The sequence below is a fragment of the Leopardus geoffroyi genome, chromosome C2 (genome assembly GCF_018350155.1).
Source record: "Leopardus geoffroyi isolate Oge1 chromosome C2, O.geoffroyi_Oge1_pat1.0, whole genome shotgun sequence".
NCBI classification, from domain to species: Eukaryota; Metazoa; Chordata; class Mammalia; order Carnivora; family Felidae; genus Leopardus; species Leopardus geoffroyi.
The window spans coordinates 121,814,982-121,836,379 of NC_059333.1; the positions used below are offsets into that span (position 1 = coordinate 121,814,982).

The 21,398-nt window shown below is 38.8% G+C and overlaps 1 protein-coding gene across 7 annotated transcripts in view; it reads left to right on the plus strand.

Annotated features, from left to right (window-relative positions):
* TFDP2 (transcription factor Dp-2) overlaps positions 1–21,398 on the plus strand; it is a 177,715-nt gene that overhangs the window by 142,057 nt on the left and 14,260 nt on the right. For 6 of the 7 annotated variants that reach the window (XM_045503434.1, XM_045503432.1, XM_045503435.1 and 3 more), the window contains 3 exons: positions 7,129–7,291; positions 11,461–11,607; positions 14,831–14,899. In XM_045503434.1, the coding sequence (XP_045359390.1) occupies positions 7,129–7,291; positions 11,461–11,607; positions 14,831–14,899 (379 nt within the window). The remainder of the gene's footprint in view (positions 1–7,128; positions 7,292–11,460; positions 11,608–14,830; positions 14,900–21,398) is intronic. The other variant, XM_045503433.1, reaches the window with a different exon arrangement.

Consider the following 21,398-nt stretch of genomic DNA (forward strand, 5'->3'; position numbering starts at 1 on the left):
TCCAATGGAATAAAGACAGTCTCTTCAGCAAGTGGTGCTGGGAAAACTGGACAGTGACATGCAGAAGAATGAACCTGGACCACTTTGTTACACCATACACAAAAATAAACTCAAAATGGATGAAAGACCTCAATGTAAGACAGGAAGCCATCAAAATCCTCGAGAAAGCAGGCAAAAACTTCTTTGATCTTGGCCGCAGCAACTTCTTACTCAACATGTCTCTGGAGGCAAGAGAAACAAAGCAAAAATGAACTATTGGGACCTCAGCAAAATAAAAAGCTTCTGCACAGCAAAGGAAACGATCAGCAAAGCTAAAAGGCAACCGACGGAATGGGAGAAGATATTTGCAAACGACATATCAAATAAAGGGTTAGTATCCAAAATCTATAAAGAACTTACCAAACTCAACACCCAGAAAACAAATAATCCAGTGAAGAAATGGGCAAAAGACATGAATAGACACTTCTCCAAAGAAGACATCCAGATGGCCAACTGACACATGAAAAAATGCGCAGCATCCCTCATCATCAGGGAAATATAAATCAAAACCACAGTGAGTTACCACCTCACACCTGTCAGAATGCCAATATTAACAACTCAGGCAACAACATATTGGCGAGGATGCAGAGAAAGAGGATCTCTTGCACTGCTGGTGGGAATGCAAACTGGTGCAACCACTCTGGAAAACAGTATGAAGGTTCCTCAAAAAATTACAAATAGAACTATCCTCTGACCTAGCGATTGCATTACTAGGTATTTATCCAAGGGATACCTGGTGTACTGTTTCGAAGAGGCCTATGAGCACCCCAATATTTATAGCAGCGCTATCGACAATAGCCAGAGTATGGAAAGAACCCAAATGTCCATCAATGGGTGAATGGATAAAGAAGATGTGGTGTGTGATACATGTATATGTATATACATATATGTGCACTGAATATGTATATACATATATGTGATATATGTATATGTATATATATATATATATATATATATATATATATATATACACACACATACATACATACATACATACAATGGAATGTTACTCAGTAATCAGAATGAAATCTTGCCATTTGCAACTGCATGGATGGAACTAGAGGGTATTATGCTAAGTGAAATCAGAGAAAGACAAATACCATACGACTTCACTCATGAAGAATTTAAGATACAAACAGAAGAACATAAGGGAAGGGAAGCAAAAATAATATAAAAATGGGGAGGGGAACAAAACATGAAAGACTCTTAAATATAGAGAACAAACAGAGGGTTGCTGGAGGGGTTGTGGGAGAGGGGATGGTGTAAATGGGTAAGGGGCATTAAGGAATCTACTCCTGAAATCATTGTGGCACCACCATATACTAAGTAACTTGGATGTAAATTAAACAATAAATAAATTAAAAAATAAATAAATACCAGTTACAGAAAAATCAAAAAGCAAATGTATGACTAATGAATTACTTTAAGGCAAACAGTCTTATAACCATCGCCAGATCAAGAAGTATAACCCAGAAGCCATGTCCCATGCAAATAACTATACCCTCTCTCCCCTATAATTAACCGTTATCCCTGTTTTTATAGTAATCACTTCCTTGCATTTTTAAATAGTTTTATTACCTAAATGTGCATCCTTTGGCACATTTTAGCCTTGTCCATTTTTTTAAAAAGTTGAGGGATGCCTGGGTGGCTCAGTCAGTTGGGTGCCCGACTTTGGCTGAGGTCGTGATCTCACAGTTCGTGGGTTCGAGCCCTGTGTCGGGTTCTGTGCTGACAGCTCAGAGCCTGGAGCCTGCTTCGGATTCTGTGTCTCCCTCTCTGTCTGCCCTTCCCCTGCTCATGCTCTGTCTCTCTGTCTCTCAAAAATAAATAAAGTTTAAAAAAAAAGTTATCTTAAAAAAAAAGTTATCTTTTATATATAGATTTCCCTTCTGTCCCCTTATTTTCCTTATACTTTAGTTGTTGAAACTAGGCTATTTGGCCTCTGCAGTTTCCCACTGTCTAGATCTTCTTGATTTCATACTCATGTGCATCTCAGTATCTTCCTGTTTTCGGTGTTTCGTGTAGTTTGGCAATAGGATTCAGTGGCTTTGTAGACTGGTGTTTGATCCTTGGCAAGACTATAGATGATGTGTGTTCTTCCATTATCTCTTTTTTTTAATGATGGTAACAGAACCAGTGTTTAATGGTTATAACTCTTAATTTCTTGTGGGTTGCAGTTAGTGTTATTCTAACTACTGGCACTATTTTTATATAAAGGCACTTTCCCTCTTTTACTATTTATTTACCTGCAGGTACAGTTCCTATAAGAAAGCAGGATAACTGCTTGACCCCTTTCCTTTTGTTGTAAGTGTTATCATGGAGTTTTGGTTTTGCTGTCTAGTTGTTCTCTTTTTATATGGGGATTTGGAGAGTTTGAAAACTATACTGCTATTGCTGTTTTCCCAGAGTCCCCTATAACTGGTGTGCGTGTGTGTGTTATAGTCTATTTGAAATAAATTTATATGTCTTATAAAATCTGTAGATTCCCCTTCTGTATCTATCCTCCCCTCTAACTCCCCTTCTCTCTCCCTCCCTCCCTCTTTTTTTCCCTTACAGATTTTTAATTGAAGAAATCACTTTATGTATCCTAAAGAGAAAGCCTAAAGAGTTTGCTTACTGGGGCACCTGGGTGGCTCAGTTGGTTAAACATCTGACTCTTGGTTTCGGTTGAGGTCATTATCTCACGGTTCCTGAGATGAGCCCCTCACGTCAGACTCCATGCTAAACAGATTGGGATTCTCTCTCCCTCCTTCTCTGCCCTATTTCCTGCTCACACTCATGTGTACTCTCTCTCTCTCTCTCAAAATAAATACACTTTAAAAAAAAAGTTTGCTTATTGCATCCCTGTAGTGTAATTTAACATGTTCTTCTGTCCTTGGTATTACCTTTAAAGTGGCAGTTGGATCTGAGGTCTTTATCAGATTCCAGGTTCACAATAAAGTTATATATTAAGAACAAACACTGGATAGAACAGCTCAAAGGAGAGCAAATACAGAAACAGAAGCACTGGAGTGAAAAAACTCAAGTTGAAAAGTTGACTTTGGCAAATAGGCAAATCCATAGCAACAGAGAGTAGAATAGTAGGGGCTAGGGAGTGAGGTATGACTGTCAGTGGGTACAGCATTTCTTTTTAGGGTGAAGAAATTAGATTGTGGTGATGGTTGCATAATTCTTAAAAACCACTGAATTGTATACTTTAAAAAATGGAATTTATGGTATGTGAATTATATTTCAATAAAGCTGTTATCTTTAAAAAAGGAGGTTAGATTTAAAAACAAAGAGGAATACCTAATCCTTTGAGACTGATAGGAAGAAGGTTGGCATGGTACACATGCTGATAAGTTTGTAAGTGACCTATCCTATAAGCTCACTTACAAAGTGAGACTTACATATTTAACTATCTATTGAATATATTGATTGGGAAATTCTATTGACATGTCAGACTCTGTATCATTGCTGACCAATAGAAATGTGATTTTTTTTTTTAAATGTTTACTGTTTTTGAGAGAGAGACAGAGCACTAGCAGGGGAGGGACAGAGAGAAACACACACAGAATCCACAGCAGGTCCCAGGCTCTGAGCTGCTAGCACAGAAGAGCCTGATGCAGGACTCGAACTCATGAACTGTGAGATCATGACCTTAGTGAAAGTCGGACGCTTAACTAGCTGAGCCACTCAGGTGCCCCACAATAGAAATGTAATAGGAGCCACATGTGACTTTTAATTTTATAATAATTAAAAAAATAAAAAATATGAAATTAATTTTTTAAAGATTTTATTTATTTATTTTTAGTGTCTGGATAATTTTTTTTTAATCCAAGTTAGTTAATATATAGGGTAATAATGATCTCGGGATAAGATTTTATTTTTAATCTCTACACCCAACATGGGGCTTGAATTCACAAACCCAAGATCAAAAGTTGCGTGCTCTACCAACTGAGCCAGCCAGGCACCCCTGAAGTTAATTTTTATATCTCTTATTTAATCCAGTGTATCTAAAATGTTATATTTCAGGGGCACCTGGATGGCTCAGTCAGTTAAGTGTCTGATTCTTGATTTTGGCGCAGGCTATGATCTCATGGTTCATGAGTTTGAGCCCCATGTCAGGCTCCGTGCTGACCGTGAAGAGCCTACTTTGGATATTCTCTCTCTCTCTCTCTCTCTCTCTCTCTCTCTCTCTCTCTCTCTCTCTCTCCCCCTCTCCCTCTCCCTCTCCCTCTCCCTCTCCCTCTCCCTCTCCCTCTCCCTCCTCCTCCCCCTCCCTCCCCTGCTCACCCACAATCTCTCTCTCAAAATAAACCTTAAAAAACAAATAAAATATTATATTTCAACATGTAATTAATGTAAAGGTTACTCAGATATTTTACATTGATTTCTCATACAAGCTTTGAAACTCAGTGTGTATTTGATACTTAAAACATATCTCAATTCAGAACTCCCAGATTTCAAGTGCTCAGTAGCTGCATGTGAGTATACCTAGGTATTGGACTGTGCAGATGAGCAGGTTTAAAATGGAACTCATGAACTTGTTCATGTCTCCTTGATCTCAGTAAATGATGCCTCTTCCTGAGGGTCATTCTCTTATTTCCCTCTTTCTCACCGTTCACATCAGTCACTTCCTTCTACTGATTTTTATCTTTAAAATTTATGCAAAGCCGGCTCTTCTTATCCAACCCTACCAGTTGCCCCAGTTTCAGGACTTGATATTTCTTGCCTGGCTTGCCTCTCAACTGTTCTTCCTGTCTCTGCTCTTGCCCCTCGTAAGTGCATCTTCTACTTTGCAGCCAGAATCTCTGCCTAACTAAAAATCTCACTGTGTCACTCCCCCACTTAACACCTTTAATGTCTTCCCAGTATTTCAGCAGTAGTCTGACCACAGTGAATGGCCACGTGATTCTTTGGGAATTTGGGAAAAAGAAAGTAGATATCCTTACTTCATTCTTTTAAAAAATACATTTAGTCTATTTCTTAAGGTATGTAACACAGAACATGTAAATAATTTATAAATGAATATAATTATACTAGTGGAACGTGATCAAGTGCATGTTTATCTTTGTGGTGATGCTGCTGGTGCTGGTGCTGGTGTTAAGAACACTTAACATGAGATTTACCACTAACAAATTTGTAAGCGTACATTATCATTGACTACCGACAATAGGTTGTATCAGCAGATCTCTAGAACTTGCTCATTTTGCGTAAATGAAACTTTATACCTGTTGAGCAATTCCCTATTTCCTCTTTCCTTCCAGCAAGCACCATTCTGCTCTTTGCGTCTATGTGTTTGACTGTGTGGGACACCTTATACAAGTGGAATCATGCATTATTTGTCCTTCTGTGACTGGCTCAGCATAATGTCCTCCAGGTTTATCCTTGTTTACTGCATATGGCAGGCGTTCATTCTCTTTTGAGACCAAATAATATTCCACTGTATGTATAAACCATATTTTTTAATCCATTTATCTACTTATGGACATTGAGGTTGGTTCCATATCTTGGCTATTGCGAATCATGCTCCAGTGAATAGGAGAGTGCACATGCCTCCTTGAGATCCTGATTTCAATTCTTTTGGATATATACTCAGAAGTGGGATTTCTGGGTCATACGAAAATTCTATTTTAAATATTTTGAGGAACCTTCATACTTTTTTCATAGCAACTGTACCATTTTCCATTTGTAAAAGGGTTCTAATTTCTCCATATTCTCACCAACACCTACCTTTTGTTTCTGTCAGTTTTTAAAAATAGCCATCCTAACAGGTGTGAGGTAATACTTCATTGTGGTTTTGATTTACAGCTCTCTGATGATTAGCAGTGTTGAGCACCTTTTCATATAGCTGTTGGCCATTTGTGTGTTTTCTTCAGAGAAGTTCCTATTCATGTCTTTTGCCCATTTTTTAATTTGGATGTGTGGGTTTTTTTGTTAATGAATTGTTGGAATTTTTTAGATATTTTGGATATTGACCCCCTATCAGATAAAGGGTTTGTAAATATTGTCTCCCATTCCGTACGTTGCCTTTTCATTTTGTTTATTGTTTTCATTTGGCTTTTACCCCAGCAAGTCTTCCTCCTCTAGGTTAGATGAGATGTCCCTCTTCCTAATTCCCATGAACATTGTAAATAACTGACGTGGCACTTACCTTACTATATTGGAATTCTCTGTCCTTTTAGGTCTGTTTTGTCTTTCTCCCGTCTGCCAAGACTCAGTACTGAAAGGATTTTGCCTCAGTTGTCGTTTGTGTGCTCTAGTCCTTGTTCCAGTTCTTGGCATTAGTTGGCGCTCAGAAATTAGTAGAATTAAATTGAGCCCCTGAAAATGTTAGTAAGTTATCAAAGTTTGGGCCGAGGCATTAACCAAACTTAAAATAATTGAAGACTTAGATCTGTTATTAATAGTATGACCTCTGTTTGAAAATTTAGTAGATAAATGAAACTGATGAAAGTGGTACTTTTAATTTTAGGTGAAATAGAACTGTAGCATACATAGAATCCCAAAAGGTAAGCATGTAAACTCTACTAGGCTAGGCAGTGTTTTTGTCTGTTCCTTTCATGGATTTATTCCTAGTGTGTAGAACAGTACCTGGCACATAATAGTAAGTTACTGGTCAGTAAATACTTGTTGAATAAATGAATGATGTGTGTAGAAAAGCACTCTAACTTCATACTTTATTAAGCTTGTAAGGCAAAAGCATTATAAGTTTATATATAACATTGTAAGTTCAAAAACGTTTCTTCATTTCTAATTCAATTTAAAATTTACCACTTGAGGGGCACCTGAGTGACTGAGTTGGTTAAACGTCCGACTTCGGCTCAGGTCATGACCTCGCAGTTCACAGGTTCAAGCCTCACATCGAGCTCTATGCTGGCAGTTTCAGAGCCTGGAGCCTGCTTTGGATTCTGTGTCTCTTTCTGTCCCTGCCCCTCCCCAATTCACTTTGTGTCTTTCTTTCTCAAAAATAAATAAATAAACAAAAAAATTTTTTTAATTCTTTAAAATTTACCACTTGAAACAAACATCAAATTACTATATTCTCACATTACTTTATATTTTTGTAAAGGAAGTCTGGTGTATAAATATATTTTTCTCTTTTAGTAAACGAAGCAAAAAAGGAGATAAAAATGGAAAAGGCTTGAGACATTTTTCCATGAAAGTGTGTGAGAAAGTTCAGCGGAAAGGTACAACATCATATAATGAAGTGGCTGATGAGCTGGTATCAGAGTTCACCAATTCAAATAACCATTTGGCAGCTGATTCGGTAGGTAGATCATTCCCTTGACGTTGATGTGATGAGTGATGGAACAGTGTATCTCTGGGGTGACTATGTCCTTGATTTAAGGACTCGGACAAGCTAGGGAATCCCCAACTCCTTTACTTGAGGGTTTCATATTGTCTTCTGGGGAGTTCTTTTGTTGTTGACTTTTTGTTTGTTTTGTTTTAGAAAGGATTCTTTTATTATATACTTAAACATAAAGTTGAACATGTATTTTTAAAACATAGTTTTGGGGGTTACAAAAGGAATATTTATATTTGAATGACTTTGGAGATGTTTCTGAGTCCTTTAGTGTTTCTTCTATGTCCAAGTCAATTAGGAAATTTTGTCTTGTTTTTCATTGAAAAAATAATACATGAACATGTCTATTAAAAACTCAGTTGTGGGCGCCTGGGTGGCTCAGTAAGTTAAGCTTCCAACTTCGGCTCAGGTCATGATCTCACAGTTTGTGAGTTCCAGCTCAACATCGGGATCTGTGCTGACAGCTCAGAGCCTGGTGCCTGATTCAGATTCTGTGTCTCCCTCTCTTCCTACACTCCCCCACTCACACTTTGTCTCTCTCAAAAAGAAATAAGCATTAAAAAAAATTTCTTTCTCTCTTAGATTCAGTTTGGTGTTTTATATATTCTTAGGAAATCTTCCATTTCATTCGTGTTCTCAAAATTATTTGCAGGGGCACCTGGGTGGCTCAGTCAGTTAAGCTTCCGACTTCACCTCAGGTCATGATCTTGAGGTTTGTGAGTTCAGTTGTGTCTCCTTCTCTCTCTCCCCCTCCCTGGTTCATGCCGTGTCTCACTCTCTCAAAAGTAAATAAACATTAATTTTTAAAAAAATTTTTTTAAATTATTTGCAGTTATTTTTCCCAACAAACCATCTCTTGAATTTGTACTGACCCTCCTGTTTTGCAGTTAATTTCTTTTTTTTTAATCTTCATTTAATATTCTCTTCTCTTTCCTGAAGTTACTTTTGTTACTTTTCTACCCTATAGACTCTGATGTATACTTTATTTACTTTTATTATTTTTTTTTTTTAAATTTTTTTTTTTTCAACGTTTATTTATTTTTGGGACAGAGAGAGACAGAGCATGAACGGGGGAGGGGCAGAGAGAGAGGGAGACACAGAATCGGAAGCAGGCTCCAGGCTCTGAGCCATCAGCCCAGAGCCCAACGCGGGGCTCGAACTCATGGACCGCGAGATCGTGACCTGGCTGAAGTCAGACGCCCAACCGACTGCGCCACCCAGGCGCCCCTACTTTTATTATTTTTGTTTAGTAATGAAAATCTTTACGGCTGTGACTTTTCCTCTTGTGCGCTGCTTTAGCCATATCCCATTGATTCTGATATAATGTTCTACTTTAGATATTCTGCAACTTTGGTTTTAATTTCCTCTCTGACCTAAGAATGGCATTAGAATTTTTATAGTTCCAGGTGATAGGGAATTTTGTTTGTTTGTGTGAATTTTCACTTTTATTACCTGTGTTCAGAGACTGTGAGTGGAACTATTTATATTTTTTGGATCACTTTGAGATTTTTCTTGTGAGCCATTAGATGTTTCTTTTCTCTGGCATCTGTAGAGAAGATATATGGCATTCTGATTCTGAGTGAAAGTGAAAGTGAAAGTTCTCAAAATGTTCTACAAGACCCTATGTGACCTGACCCACCATTACCTCTCTGATCTCATATGCTACTATGCACTGTCTCAGTTACTACACTATAGCATACGTAACATTTCTTTCATTTTTCTACAAACTTTTTTTTTTTTTAACATTCATTTTTGAGAGAGAGAGAGAGAGAGAGAGAGACAGACAGACAGAGCATGAGCAGGGGAGGAGCAGAGAGAGAGGGAGACACAGAATCTGAAGCAGGCTCCAGGCTCTGAGCTGTCAGCACAGGGCCCGACGTGAGGCTTGAACTCACGGACTGCAAGATCATGACCTGAACTGAAGTCAAAGTCTTAACCGACTGAGCCACCCAGGCGTCCCTCTTTCATTTTTCTTAATTAAAACAAATCAGAAATGGATATTGAATTCAATCAAATTCTGTATGATTTCCTGAAAATTTAGGAGTTTTACACTGGTCATGAATGAGATTGGTGGGTTTTTTATTTTTTTGTTTTGGGGTGACTATGCCAGATATGCTCCTTATCAGACTATTACACTTGCTATTTCCTTTGTCTGAATCTCTTTGCTAAGGAGCCATATGGTTTTTCTCCTCCAGTTTTCACTCAGATGTCACTGTACTGAGGCATTTTTTCTTAGCATGTTTCATCATCCAACATACATTTTTACTAACCATCCCTATCCCCACCCCTGAATAGAAGCAAGGGTTGGGTTTTTTTCTCTTCCCTTCTGCATTATTTTTTTTGATAATTTGGAAGATTTGTAGTCTTTAGTTCTTTAGTTGATTATCTTTATGACTTTAAGTAACTTCAATATTTTATTTCTTTTGTTTGTTATCACCTGTACCAGTATGTTGATTATAGACAGGAAAAAGTTAATATATTTATATGTACTATATCTCCTATTTTTCCTCTCTACCACAGGATTCAGATTGACTATATTTGTGATAATTGTTAAAAGAATAATATTGTTATGGTTGTTATTATGACTTTAAATGAATATATTGTGCCAAACCTCTATTATTACTTAGTTCATCTGTCTGAATAGTTCATCTGTGTTGAATCCCAAACCCTTTAAAATATCAAGGAGAACATAAGCAGACTTAATTTGTTGCCTCTTCCTCATATTTTTTACTATATTATTGTTATTTCTTTTTTTTTTAATTTTTTTTTTTTAATGTTTATTTATTTTTGAGACAGGGAGAGACAGAGCATGAACAGGGGAGGGTCAGAGAGAGAGGGAGACACAGAATCTGAAACAGGCTCCAGGCTCTGAGCTGTCAGCACAGAGCCTGATGCAGGGCTTGAACTCACGGACCGCGAGATCATGACCTGAGATGAAGCCGGATGCCTAACAGACTGAGCCACCCAGGCGCCCCAATATTATTGTTATTTCTAAAGTGTCAGAATTTCAGGGTTTTTTAAAGTTTATTTATTTATTTTGAGAGAGTGAGAGAGAGTGCGCGCACAAGCTGGGAAGGGGCAGAGAGAGAGACAGAATTCCGAGCTGGCTATACGCTGTCAGCACAGAGCCCAACATGGGGCTCAAACTCACGGTCCATGAGATCATGACCTGAGCTGAAATCAAGAGTCAAATGCTTAAGTGACTGAGCCACCCAGGTGCCCCTACATTGTCAGGAATTCTAATATTTACACTCAGTTCTATAACTTAAATCTCCTATTTATATAAGTTTAGTTCTGTACTTAAATGGATTCAGTGTACTCCAGCATCCTTTATCATCATGGCATTTGATTGATTGGATTTTGTTCTTAGGAACTGCTTGTCCACAATAAAATGGACTTTTTCCACAATCTAAGTTGAAACAGTCTCTTTCACTGAGAAAATCTTGCTGCCATTAAAAACAAAACAAAACAAAAAATCAGCTGAAGTAAACTGTGTTTTAGTGCTCTATGTAATGATGTTTTGTGCAAGTTCCCTATTTTCATTGTAGACTAGTAACAGTTTGCAGGTCAGTACTAGTCCTTGGACCACATACTTGAAAGCACTGTTCACCTAGAGCTTGAAACATGCATTCTTTTCAGAGTCTAATATCCTGCCAGACAATGCAGGGTTTCAGCCCACTTTAACATTACCCCTCTGATATACATACTGTTGTCATGTATGTTAGTTCTATATATATTCTTGATTCCACAAGACGTATTGTTTTATACAATGAGGTTAATTGAGATATACCCACAGATTTACCTTTCAAGTGGTCTTCATTCCACATACTGTGTCTCCAAACTCCCATCTTAGATCCTATCCGTCTTTATTCTGCTTAAAGAATGCCCTTTAGTGTTTCTTAATTTAGATCTGTGGGTGTCATAATCTTTATTTTTGAGATTGTTTTATGTTTTAGATTGTTAGGAAGTATCTTTATCTCTTCTTTACTTTTGAAGGGTATTTCACTGGCTATGGAATTCTTTAAGCACTCTAAAGATACAATAATAATAATAATATTAGTTAAATATCTTAATATCCTGTGACTATATCTTAACCCTTGAAGTTTATCACTCATTAAAAATTATTTTTTTAGCAGGCCTATGACCAGAAGAATATTAGGAGAAGAGTTTATGATGCTTTAAATGTGCTAATGGCAATGAACATAATTTCAAAGGAAAAAAAAGAAATCAAGTGGATTGGCCTGCCTACCAATTCTGCTCAGGAATGTCAAAATCTTGAGGTAAGTGAGCAAAATCTGTTTACAGATAGTAGTTTGCTTTATTTTACATAAGAGGCATTTTAATTTAGAAATACATATAATATTAAAATATTTCTAATTGTACATGTATACTATGCCTTTTTTTTTTTCCTTTTTTTTTTAAGCAGACTCTTCTGTGTAGGATTTTGGAACTAGAAGGAGATTTAGAAAGATGTATAGTTTGACTGAATTCCTGATGAAACTGAGGGACATAGAAATTAAGTGACTTGATTTTTACTGTTTCTTAGAGAAGATACTTACTTTATTATAGTTTAATTCCGAGCACTCTATACAATAGATTTTTGATAATTCATGAATAGAAATAATATTTGATGAAATGCTTGTTGTATAGATCCCCCCCAACCCCCAAAAAATAAATAGGATCAAACTGGCTGTTCACTTCTTGTGTTTAAACTTTTATCTTTGATGCATAGGGGCACTTGTACCCCAATGTTTATAGCAGCACTCTCAACAATAGCCAAATTATGGAAAGAGCCTAAATGTCCATCAACTGATGAATGCATAAAGAAATTGTGGTTTATATACACAATGGAGTACTATGTGGCAATGAGAAAGAATGAAATATGGCCCTTTGTAGCAACGTGGACAGAACTGGAGAGTGTGATGCTAAGTGAAATAAGCCATACAGAGAAAGACAGATACCATATGTTTTCACTCTTATGTGGATCCTGAGAAACTTAACAGGAACCCATGGGGGAGGGGAAGGAAAAAAAAAAAGAGAGAGGTTAGAGTGGGAGAGAGCCAAAGCATAAGGGACTCTTAAAAAATGAGAACTGAGGGCTGATGGGGGGTGGGAGGGAGGGGAGGGTGGGTGATGAGTATTGAAGAGGGCACCTTTTGGGATGAGCTCTGGGTGTTGTATGGAAACCAGTTTGACAATAAATTTCATATATTTAAAAAAAAAAAAAAGGTAAGAAAAATAAATAAATAAACTTTTATCTTTGACCCTAGAATCCGTAACAACCAGATGGTATTTCATTGGTATCTTTATCACAAAGGATACAATGTTCAGCTTGCATGAATTTTGGGATGATGTTTGCAGAAACATTTTTATTCCATTAACTTTAATCATTATAGAAAATCTGTCCTATATGAGCATGTGCCCCAACCTACTGATTTTAAATTGGTTTGACATAATTGTACTATCATGGCCATAAATTGAGGTTACCTATAGTTCCTGGAGATAAATATGGTCAGTTTCATTTTTTTCTCCATCCCTTTTTCCCCTCAGCAAATCAAAACTTATTTGGTATTATTATACTTGTAGATGGAGAAATTAGACATTCATCAAAAGTTATGGGATGTTATACATACACTACAGTGGAAATGACCTCTCTTTCTCTTTCTCATGCAGTGGAATTTGAGGATCATTTTTATTACCAGTAATATTAAGCTGATAACAAAGACTCAATAAGCAAAAATCTTTTAGCAGTTCCTGCATGTTTACCCAAAGATTATATGAGACAAAATCTCTGACCCCAGGAGCTTTCATTCTGATAAAAGGAAAAATAGTCAAAAGGAGTTACCAAAACTGATTGATTACTCCTGTGAAAGACATATGTACAGATGCTCTGGAAAGGGAGATAATGGAGGGCTTTTCGAAGGAAAGAAGAAAATCGCTGAGCTCAGTTATGAGGGAGATGTAGGTGTTTGCCCAGAGGCTTAGGGCAGGGAGGGCCTTCCAGAGGCCCCGCATGGGCTGTTCACAGCTGGGTGTGAGCAGAGTGCAGGCAGGGCTAAAGGGTTAGCTTTCTAAGTGCGAGGCTTTGGGACTTGATTCTGTAAGCAGTGGAAAGAATTATAAAGAGGGCTGATAGGACACATTCTAAGGCATCACCCTGCTGGTGGGTTGAACTGATGGAAGTTGAACTGATGGAAGATGAGGAGGGAAATTGAGGGGGTGGATTGGAGATGTTTTGAGTCAAGTCAGTGGCCTGAAGTTGGAGAAATGTTTTAGAGGTAGAATCGATACATCTTGGCCTGGTGTTAGATGGGGGGCATGAGAGGCAGGTAGTGGCTTGGCCTGGCCTGTCCCAACTGTAGATACAGATACAAAGTCCTATAACATCTTTTCAGATATGGAAAGCCACATATCTGAATTTCGAGTGAATGTTAAGTAATTTAGGATGAAAGTGGTATAGTGGTTAGAGGATGAGAGGATGCTCCCGGTGCATACTAGAGTAGATACAGAGCAAATAAGAAACATGCTTGTCATTTAAAAAAAGAGGAGGTGGGGAGCACCTGGGTGGCCCAGTCAGTTGAGCACCCAACTTTGGCTCAGGACATGACCTCACATTTTGGGAGTTTGAGCCCTGTGTCGGGCTCTCTGCTGTCAGCTCAGAGCCCACTTCAGATCCTTTGTCTCTCTGCCCCTCCCCCATTCATTCATTTTCTCTCTCTCTCAAAAATAAATTTTTTTTTTAAAAGGAAACATGGTTGGAGTAGACAAGAAAAATGTTATATTTGATGTCATTGACTTTTGCCCAAAGACACAGTGAGGAAGTCATCTGAGAGAAAATTCAGAAAGAGTGAGGAAAATAATGGTTGTGTGAAGCTGGGAAATTTGCCCCATAAGCATGTTCCTTACTACAGGTTGGAATTGTGTATTGAATATGCAGGCTAACTGTATTAGGAGCTATGCCCACTTAAAAGTCAAACTGCGATCTTAAATGAGATCTTCCCTGATTCTTTAGGTTAGGGGCTAATGTAGCAAAGTAATTAATAATAGAGTCTCTGGAACCAGGTGGCTTAGGTTCAAATCCTGCCTCTTGCCACTTAATAACTATGTGACCTTTGGCAGTTCCTTAACCCTCGACACCTCCGTTTCTTTACATGCAAAACGCAGTACTTCTTACTTTATAGGGTTGAGTTGCTGGCACCTAGAGTAAGTATTCACTAAATGTTAGCTATTACTCTGATTAGAACTTGAGTAACAAATAGCAACAAGTACTGCATGCCAAGTATTCATTAAGTGGATGGATGTCATTATAGATAATAGTTGCCACAATTCTGCTATCATGCCTACTTGCTTACCCTAACCTTAACCCTGCTCCTCAGTAATGATATTGGTAGTTAAAATGGATGGAGGTTGAAGGAAAATTCTTGATAACTCAGATAACTGAAAGACAGGCAGTACTTTATACTCCACATATGCTCATGTTCTTTCATAACTCATGTTTTAAAGATCGAGAAGCAGAGGCGGATAGAACGGATAAAGCAGAAGCGGGCCCAGCTGCAAGAACTTCTCCTGCAGGTAAAGATGTCGGGATAGTTTTCATTCTCTTCCCTGCCTGTATTCTGCTGCTCTGCTTACTTGCTTTTAGAGTCAGTGTTTAATACTTTGGGTGCCTTGAGTAGTGCCTGATGGGACCACATTAGGGCAACCCCTCCACATCTGAGCTCACCACCATCTCCATGGTCTAGCTTTACGAAGGTTCCACCTCTCACCATCATCATGGCTCCCTGGCAGCTCACCCGCCCTGTGTGTGACTTATATATGCAACGGTTTACTTTTGACACTTATTCTTACTCTGAACAGAAACCGTATCAGGAGTCCTTTCCTGTGTGTTTATTATGTTAGCCCTGATTTGGAATGTCAAGAAGTAAGACTGCTTACACTTCAGGCACTTTGAGTAAAATAATCAAATCCACCTGTCATACTTATTATCTGTAAATAATAGAATAACATGTAATGATTCAATAAGCTTCGTAGAAATACCAAAAGCTAAAATGCCTTTCTTTTAAGAAAGTTAACTTTTATAGTGTAATAAGGACCCCTATATTTATAGTGTTTTGGATAATTGCCTGGAATTTGAAAATTTTTTCAATATAATAGAGCCAATGTATAAAGTCATGTGAAGTAGAATCACATGTAATTTTTTTTTAAATTTATTTTTGGTAATTGCATTTGCTGCGAAAATTCACTTTGAGTAGTACACTGGGGTCATTTTCAGTGCAATCAGAAACCCTTTTTAAAATGAGCCAGAGGGTCTTTATGCTTTTTTTTTTTTTATCAGCAAATTGTCTGTATATGAAGAGTTTTCAACCACTCATAAAATCCACTTTGATTTGACAAAAGTTAGATCCTATTTAATTTTTGATGTGATCCACTTTTCAGAAATAAAGGTAACAAGTTACCAAATATCGTAGCAGGTTTTTTTTCTTTCTTTCTTTCTTTTTTTTTTTTTTTTTTTTTTTTGCAGGTTTTTTTTCTAAAGCACTCCCTTTGTCTGATGGACACAATATGGTTAGGTATTTTTAAATATTCCACATTTTTGTTTTTCACTTTCTAGATGCTAGTATTTGTTCATTTGTTTCACGTTCATGATACACGAGAGCAGCAAGAGAAGACTGTTGAGCCCTTGCAGGGGCCTATGTATAATCTGAGAAGGAAATAAGAAAGGAAGTAGGGCCGGGAGAGGAATAGCCCCAGACAGAGCAGAGATTGCCCAAACACAGCAAGCCCCGGAGGTGATGTTTCCACCCTGATTAGGCCATTTCTTTCTTCCTTATTGTTCCGTGTCTGCTTTTCACACTGAACCCCATTGGACCTACCTGAGGAGCTAGTGCTGGAGCGGGCATTTTATGTATTTTTCGTACGGGATTTCCAAATAAGGTTATATTTGAAGAGTGTATTCCGGGAGCGCCTGGGTGGCTCAGTCGGTTAAGTGCCCGATATCACTCAGGTCAGGATCTCACAGTTCGTGAGTTCAAGCCCTGCATCAGGCTCTGTGCTGACAGCTCACAGCCTGGAGCCTGCTTCAGATTCTGTGTCTCCCTCTCTCTCCACCCCTCCCCCGCTCACACTGTCTCTCTTTCTCTCAAAAATAAACAAACATTAAAAAAAATTTTGAGGCTTCTGGGAAGATGGCGGCGTAGGAGGACGCTGAGCTCACTGCGTCCTGCGGATCACTTAGATTCCACCCACACCTGCCTAAATAACCCAGAAAATTGCCAGAAGACTAGCAGAATGGATTCACCGGAGGCAAGCGTAGACGAGAGTCCACAAAAGAGGGTAGGAAGGGCGGAGAGGTGGTGCACGCTCCACGGACTGGTGGGAGGGAGCCGGGGCAGAGGGGCAGCCCGCCGGCAAAGCCGAGCCCCCGAGTCTGGCTTGCAAAAGCGTAGGGGCCGGATGGAGTGTGTTCTGACAGCAAGCGGGACTTAACATCTGGAAGGTTATAAGTTAACAGCTCTGCTCGGAGAATGGGAGGGCTGAAGGACAACGGGAGGGAGAGTTGTTGAGCCCCGGATGACAAAATGCAGCTTGGCGGGGAACCAAGGTGCTCGCCAGCGCCATCTCCCTCGCCCATCCCCCAGCCAAAATCCCAAAGGGAACCAGTTCCTGCCAGGGAACTTGCTTGCACCGCGCAAACACCAAACACAGAAGCTGTGCTTCTGTGGATCCATCCCTCCGGCGGCGGGTCTGACTCCCTCCCGGGGCCGCAGGGCCCCTCCCGAAGTGGATCACGAAGGAAAAGCGAGCTGAGCCTGCCCCTCCCACCCCTGTGCACCTTGCCAATCCACCCCAGCTAATATGCCAGATCCCCAGCACCACAAACCTGGCAGTGTGCAGGTAGCCCAGACGGGCGATGCCACCCCACAGTGAATCCCGCCCCTAGGAGAGTCTGACTGTGGCCCCAGCGGTGGGCTGGGGGCAGACATCAGGTCTGACTGTAGCCCCGCCCACCAACACAAGTTACTCAAGACAGCACAGGGGAAGTGCCCCGCAGTCCCGCACCACTCCAGGGACTAGTCAAAATGACAAAACGGAAGAATTCCCCTCAAAAAAAAGTCCTGGAAATAATGATAGCTAATGAACTGATCAAAAACGATTTAAACAATATAACAGAAAGTGGATTTAGAATTCTAATAGTCATAAAATTAATCGCTGGGCTTGAAAACAGTATAAAGGACAGCAGAGAATCTGTTGCTACAGAGATCAAGGACTAAGGAACAGCCAGGAGGAGCTAAAAAATGCTATTAATGATCTGCAAAATAAAATGGAGACAACCACGGCTCGGATTGAAGAGGCAGAGGAGAGAATAGGTGAACTAGAAGATAAAATTATGGAAAAAGAAGAAGCTGAGAAAAAGAGAGATAAAAAAATCCAGGAGTATGAGGGGAAAATTAGAGAATTAAGTGATGCACTAAAGAGAAATAATCTATGCATAATTGGTATTCCAGAAGAGGAAGAGAGAGAGAAAGGTGCTGAAGGTGTACTTGAAGAAATAATAGCTGAGAACCTCCCTGATCTGGGGAAGAAAAAAGGCATTCAAATCCAAGAAGCACAGAGAACTCCCTTCAGATGTAACTTGAATGGATCTTCTGCACGACAATATCATAATGAAACTGGGAAAATACAAGGATAAAGAGAAAATTCTGAAAGCAGCTAGGGATAAACATGCTCTAACATATAAAGGGAGATCTATAAGACTCGTCTACTGACATTTGTCAGGCCAGAAAGGAATGGCAGGAAATCTTCCATGTGATGAACAGAAAAAATATGCAGCCAGGAATCCTTTATCCAGCAAGTCTGTCATTTAGAATAGAAGGAGAGATAAAGGTCTTCCCAAACAAACAAAAACTGAAGGAATTCGTCACCACTAAACCAGCCCTACAAGAGATCCTAAGGGGGATCCTGTGAGACAAAGTACCAGAGACATCGCTACAAGCATGAAACCTACAGACATCACAATGACTCTAAACGCATATCTTTCTATAATAACACTGAATGTAAATGGACTAAATGCGCCAACCAAAAGACATAGGGTATCAGAATGGATAAAAAAACAAGACCCATCTATTTGCTGTCTTTAAGAGACTCATTTTAGACCTGAGGACACCTTCAGATTGAGAGTGAGGGGATGGAGAACTGTTTATCATGCCACTGGAAATCAGAAGAAAGCTGGAGTAGCCATACTTATATCAGACAAACTAGACTTTAAATTAAAGGCTGTAACAAGAGATGAAGAAGGGCATTATATAATAATCACAGGGTCTATCCATCAGGAAGAGCTAACAATTATAAATGTCTATGCGCCGAATACAGGAGCCCCCAAATATATAAAACAATTACTCACAAACATAAGCAACCTTATTGATAAGAATGTGGTAATTGCAGGGGACTTTAACACTCCACTTACAGAAATGGATAGATCATCTAGACACACGGTCAATACAGAAACAAGGGCCCTGAATGATACATTGGATCAGATGGACTTGACAGATATATTTAGAACTCTGCATCCCAAAGCAACAGAATATACTTTCTTCTCGAGTGCACATGGAACCTTCTCCAAGATAGATCACATACTGGGTCACAAAAGAGCCCTTCATAAGTATACAAGAATTGAAATCATACCATGCATACTACTAGAGAATGAATGGGTCAACCAGGCAATTAGAGAAGAAATTAAAAATATATGGAAACAAATGAAAATGAAAATACAACAATCCAAACACTTTGGGATGCAGCGAAGGCAGTCCTGAGAGGAAAATACATTGCAATCCAGGCCTATCTCAAGAAACAAGAAAAATCCCAAATACAAAATCTAACAGCACACCTAAAGGAAATAGAAGCAGAACAGCAAAGACACCCCAAACCCAGCAGCAGAAGAGAAATAATAAAGATCAGAGCAGAAATAAACAATATAGAATCTAAAAAAACTGTAGAGCAGATCAACGAAACCAAGAGTTGGGTTTTTGAAAAAATAAACAAAATTAATAAACCTCTAGCCAGGCTTCTCAAAAAGAAAAGGGAGATGACCCAAATAGATAAAATCATGAATGAAAATGGAATTATTACAACCAATCCCTCAGAAATACAAGCAATTATCAGGGAATACTATGAAAAATTATATGCCAACAAACTGGGCAGCCTGGAAGAAATGGACAAATTCCTAAACACCCACACGCTTCCAAAACTCAATCAGGAGGAAATAGAAAGCTTGAACAGACCCATAACCAGAGAAGAAATTGAATCATTCATCAAAAATCTCCCAACAAATAAGAGTCCAGGACCAGATGGCTTCCCAGGGGAGTTCTACCAGACGTTTAAAGCAGAGATAACACCTATCCTTCTCAAGCTATTCCAAAAAATAGGGAAGGAAAACTTCCAGACTCGTTCTATGAAGCCAGTATTACTTTGATTCCTAACAGAGACCCATTAAAAAAGGAGAACTACAGGCCAATATCCCTGATGAATATGGATGCAAAAATTCTCAATAAGATACTAGCAAATCGAATTCAACAGCATATAAAAAGAATTATTCACCATGCTCAAGTGGGATTCATTCCTGGGCTGCAGGGCTGGTTCAACATTTGCAAATCAATCAACATGATACATCACACATTAATAAAAGAAAAGATAAGAACCATATGATCCTGTCAATCGATGCAGAAAAGGCATTTGACAAAATTCAGCAAACTTTCTTAAAAAAATGCTCGAGAAAGTCGGGATAGAAGGAACATACTTAAACATCATAAAACACATTTATGAAAAGCCCACAGCTAACATCATCCTCAATGGGGAAAAACTGAGAGCTTTTTCCCTGAGATCAGGAACATGACAGGGAGGTCCACTCTCACTGCTGTTGTTTAACATAGTGTTGGAAGTTCTAGCATCAGCAATCAGACAACAAAAGGAAATCAAAGGCATCAAAATAGGCAAAGATGAAGTCAAGCTTTCACTTTCTGCAGATGACACGAAATTATACATGGAAAACCCGATAGACTCCACCAAAAGTCTGCTAGAACTGATACATGAATTTTGCAAAGTTGCAAGATACAAAATCAATGTACAGAAATCAGTTCCATTCTTATACACTAATAATGAAGCAACAGAAAGACAAATAAAGAAATTGATCCCATTCACAGTTGCACCAAGAAGCATAAAATACCTAGGAATAAATCTAACCAAAGATGTAAAAGATCTGTATGCTGAAAACTATAGAAAGCTTATGAAGGAAATTGAAGAAGATACAAAGAAATGGAAAAACATTCCCTGCTCATGGATTGGAAGAAGAAATATTGTCAAATGTCAATACTACCCAAAGCTATCTACACATTCAATGCAATCCCAATCAAAATTGCACCAGCATTCTTCTCAAAACTAGAACAAGCAATCCTAAAATTCATATGGAACCACAAAAGGCCCCGAATAGCCACAGTAATTTTGAGGAAGAAGACCAAAGCAGGAGGCATCACAATCCCAGACTTTAGCCTCTACTACAAAGCTGTCATCAAGACAGCATGGTATTGGCACAAAAACAGACACATAGACCAATGGAATAGAACAGAAACCCCAGAACTAGACCCACAAACGTATGGCTAACTAATCTTTGACAAAGCAGGAAAGAACATCCAATGGAAAAAGGACAGTCTCTTTACAAATGGTGCTGGGAGAACTGAACAGCAACATGCAGAAGGTTGAAACTAGACCACTTTCTCACACCATTCACAAAAATAAACTCAACATGGATAAAGGACCTGAATATGAGACAGGAAACCATCAAAACCCAGAGGAGAAAGCAGGAAAAGACCTCTCTGACCTCAGCCGTAGCAATTTCTTACTTGACACATCCCCAAAGGCAAGGGAATTAAAAGCAAAAATGAACTACTGGGACCTCATGAAGATAAAAAGCTTCTGCACAGCAAAGGAAACAACCAACAAAACTGAAAGGCAACCAACGAAATGGGAAAAGATATTTGCAGATGACATATCGGACAAAGGGCTATTATCCAAAATCTAT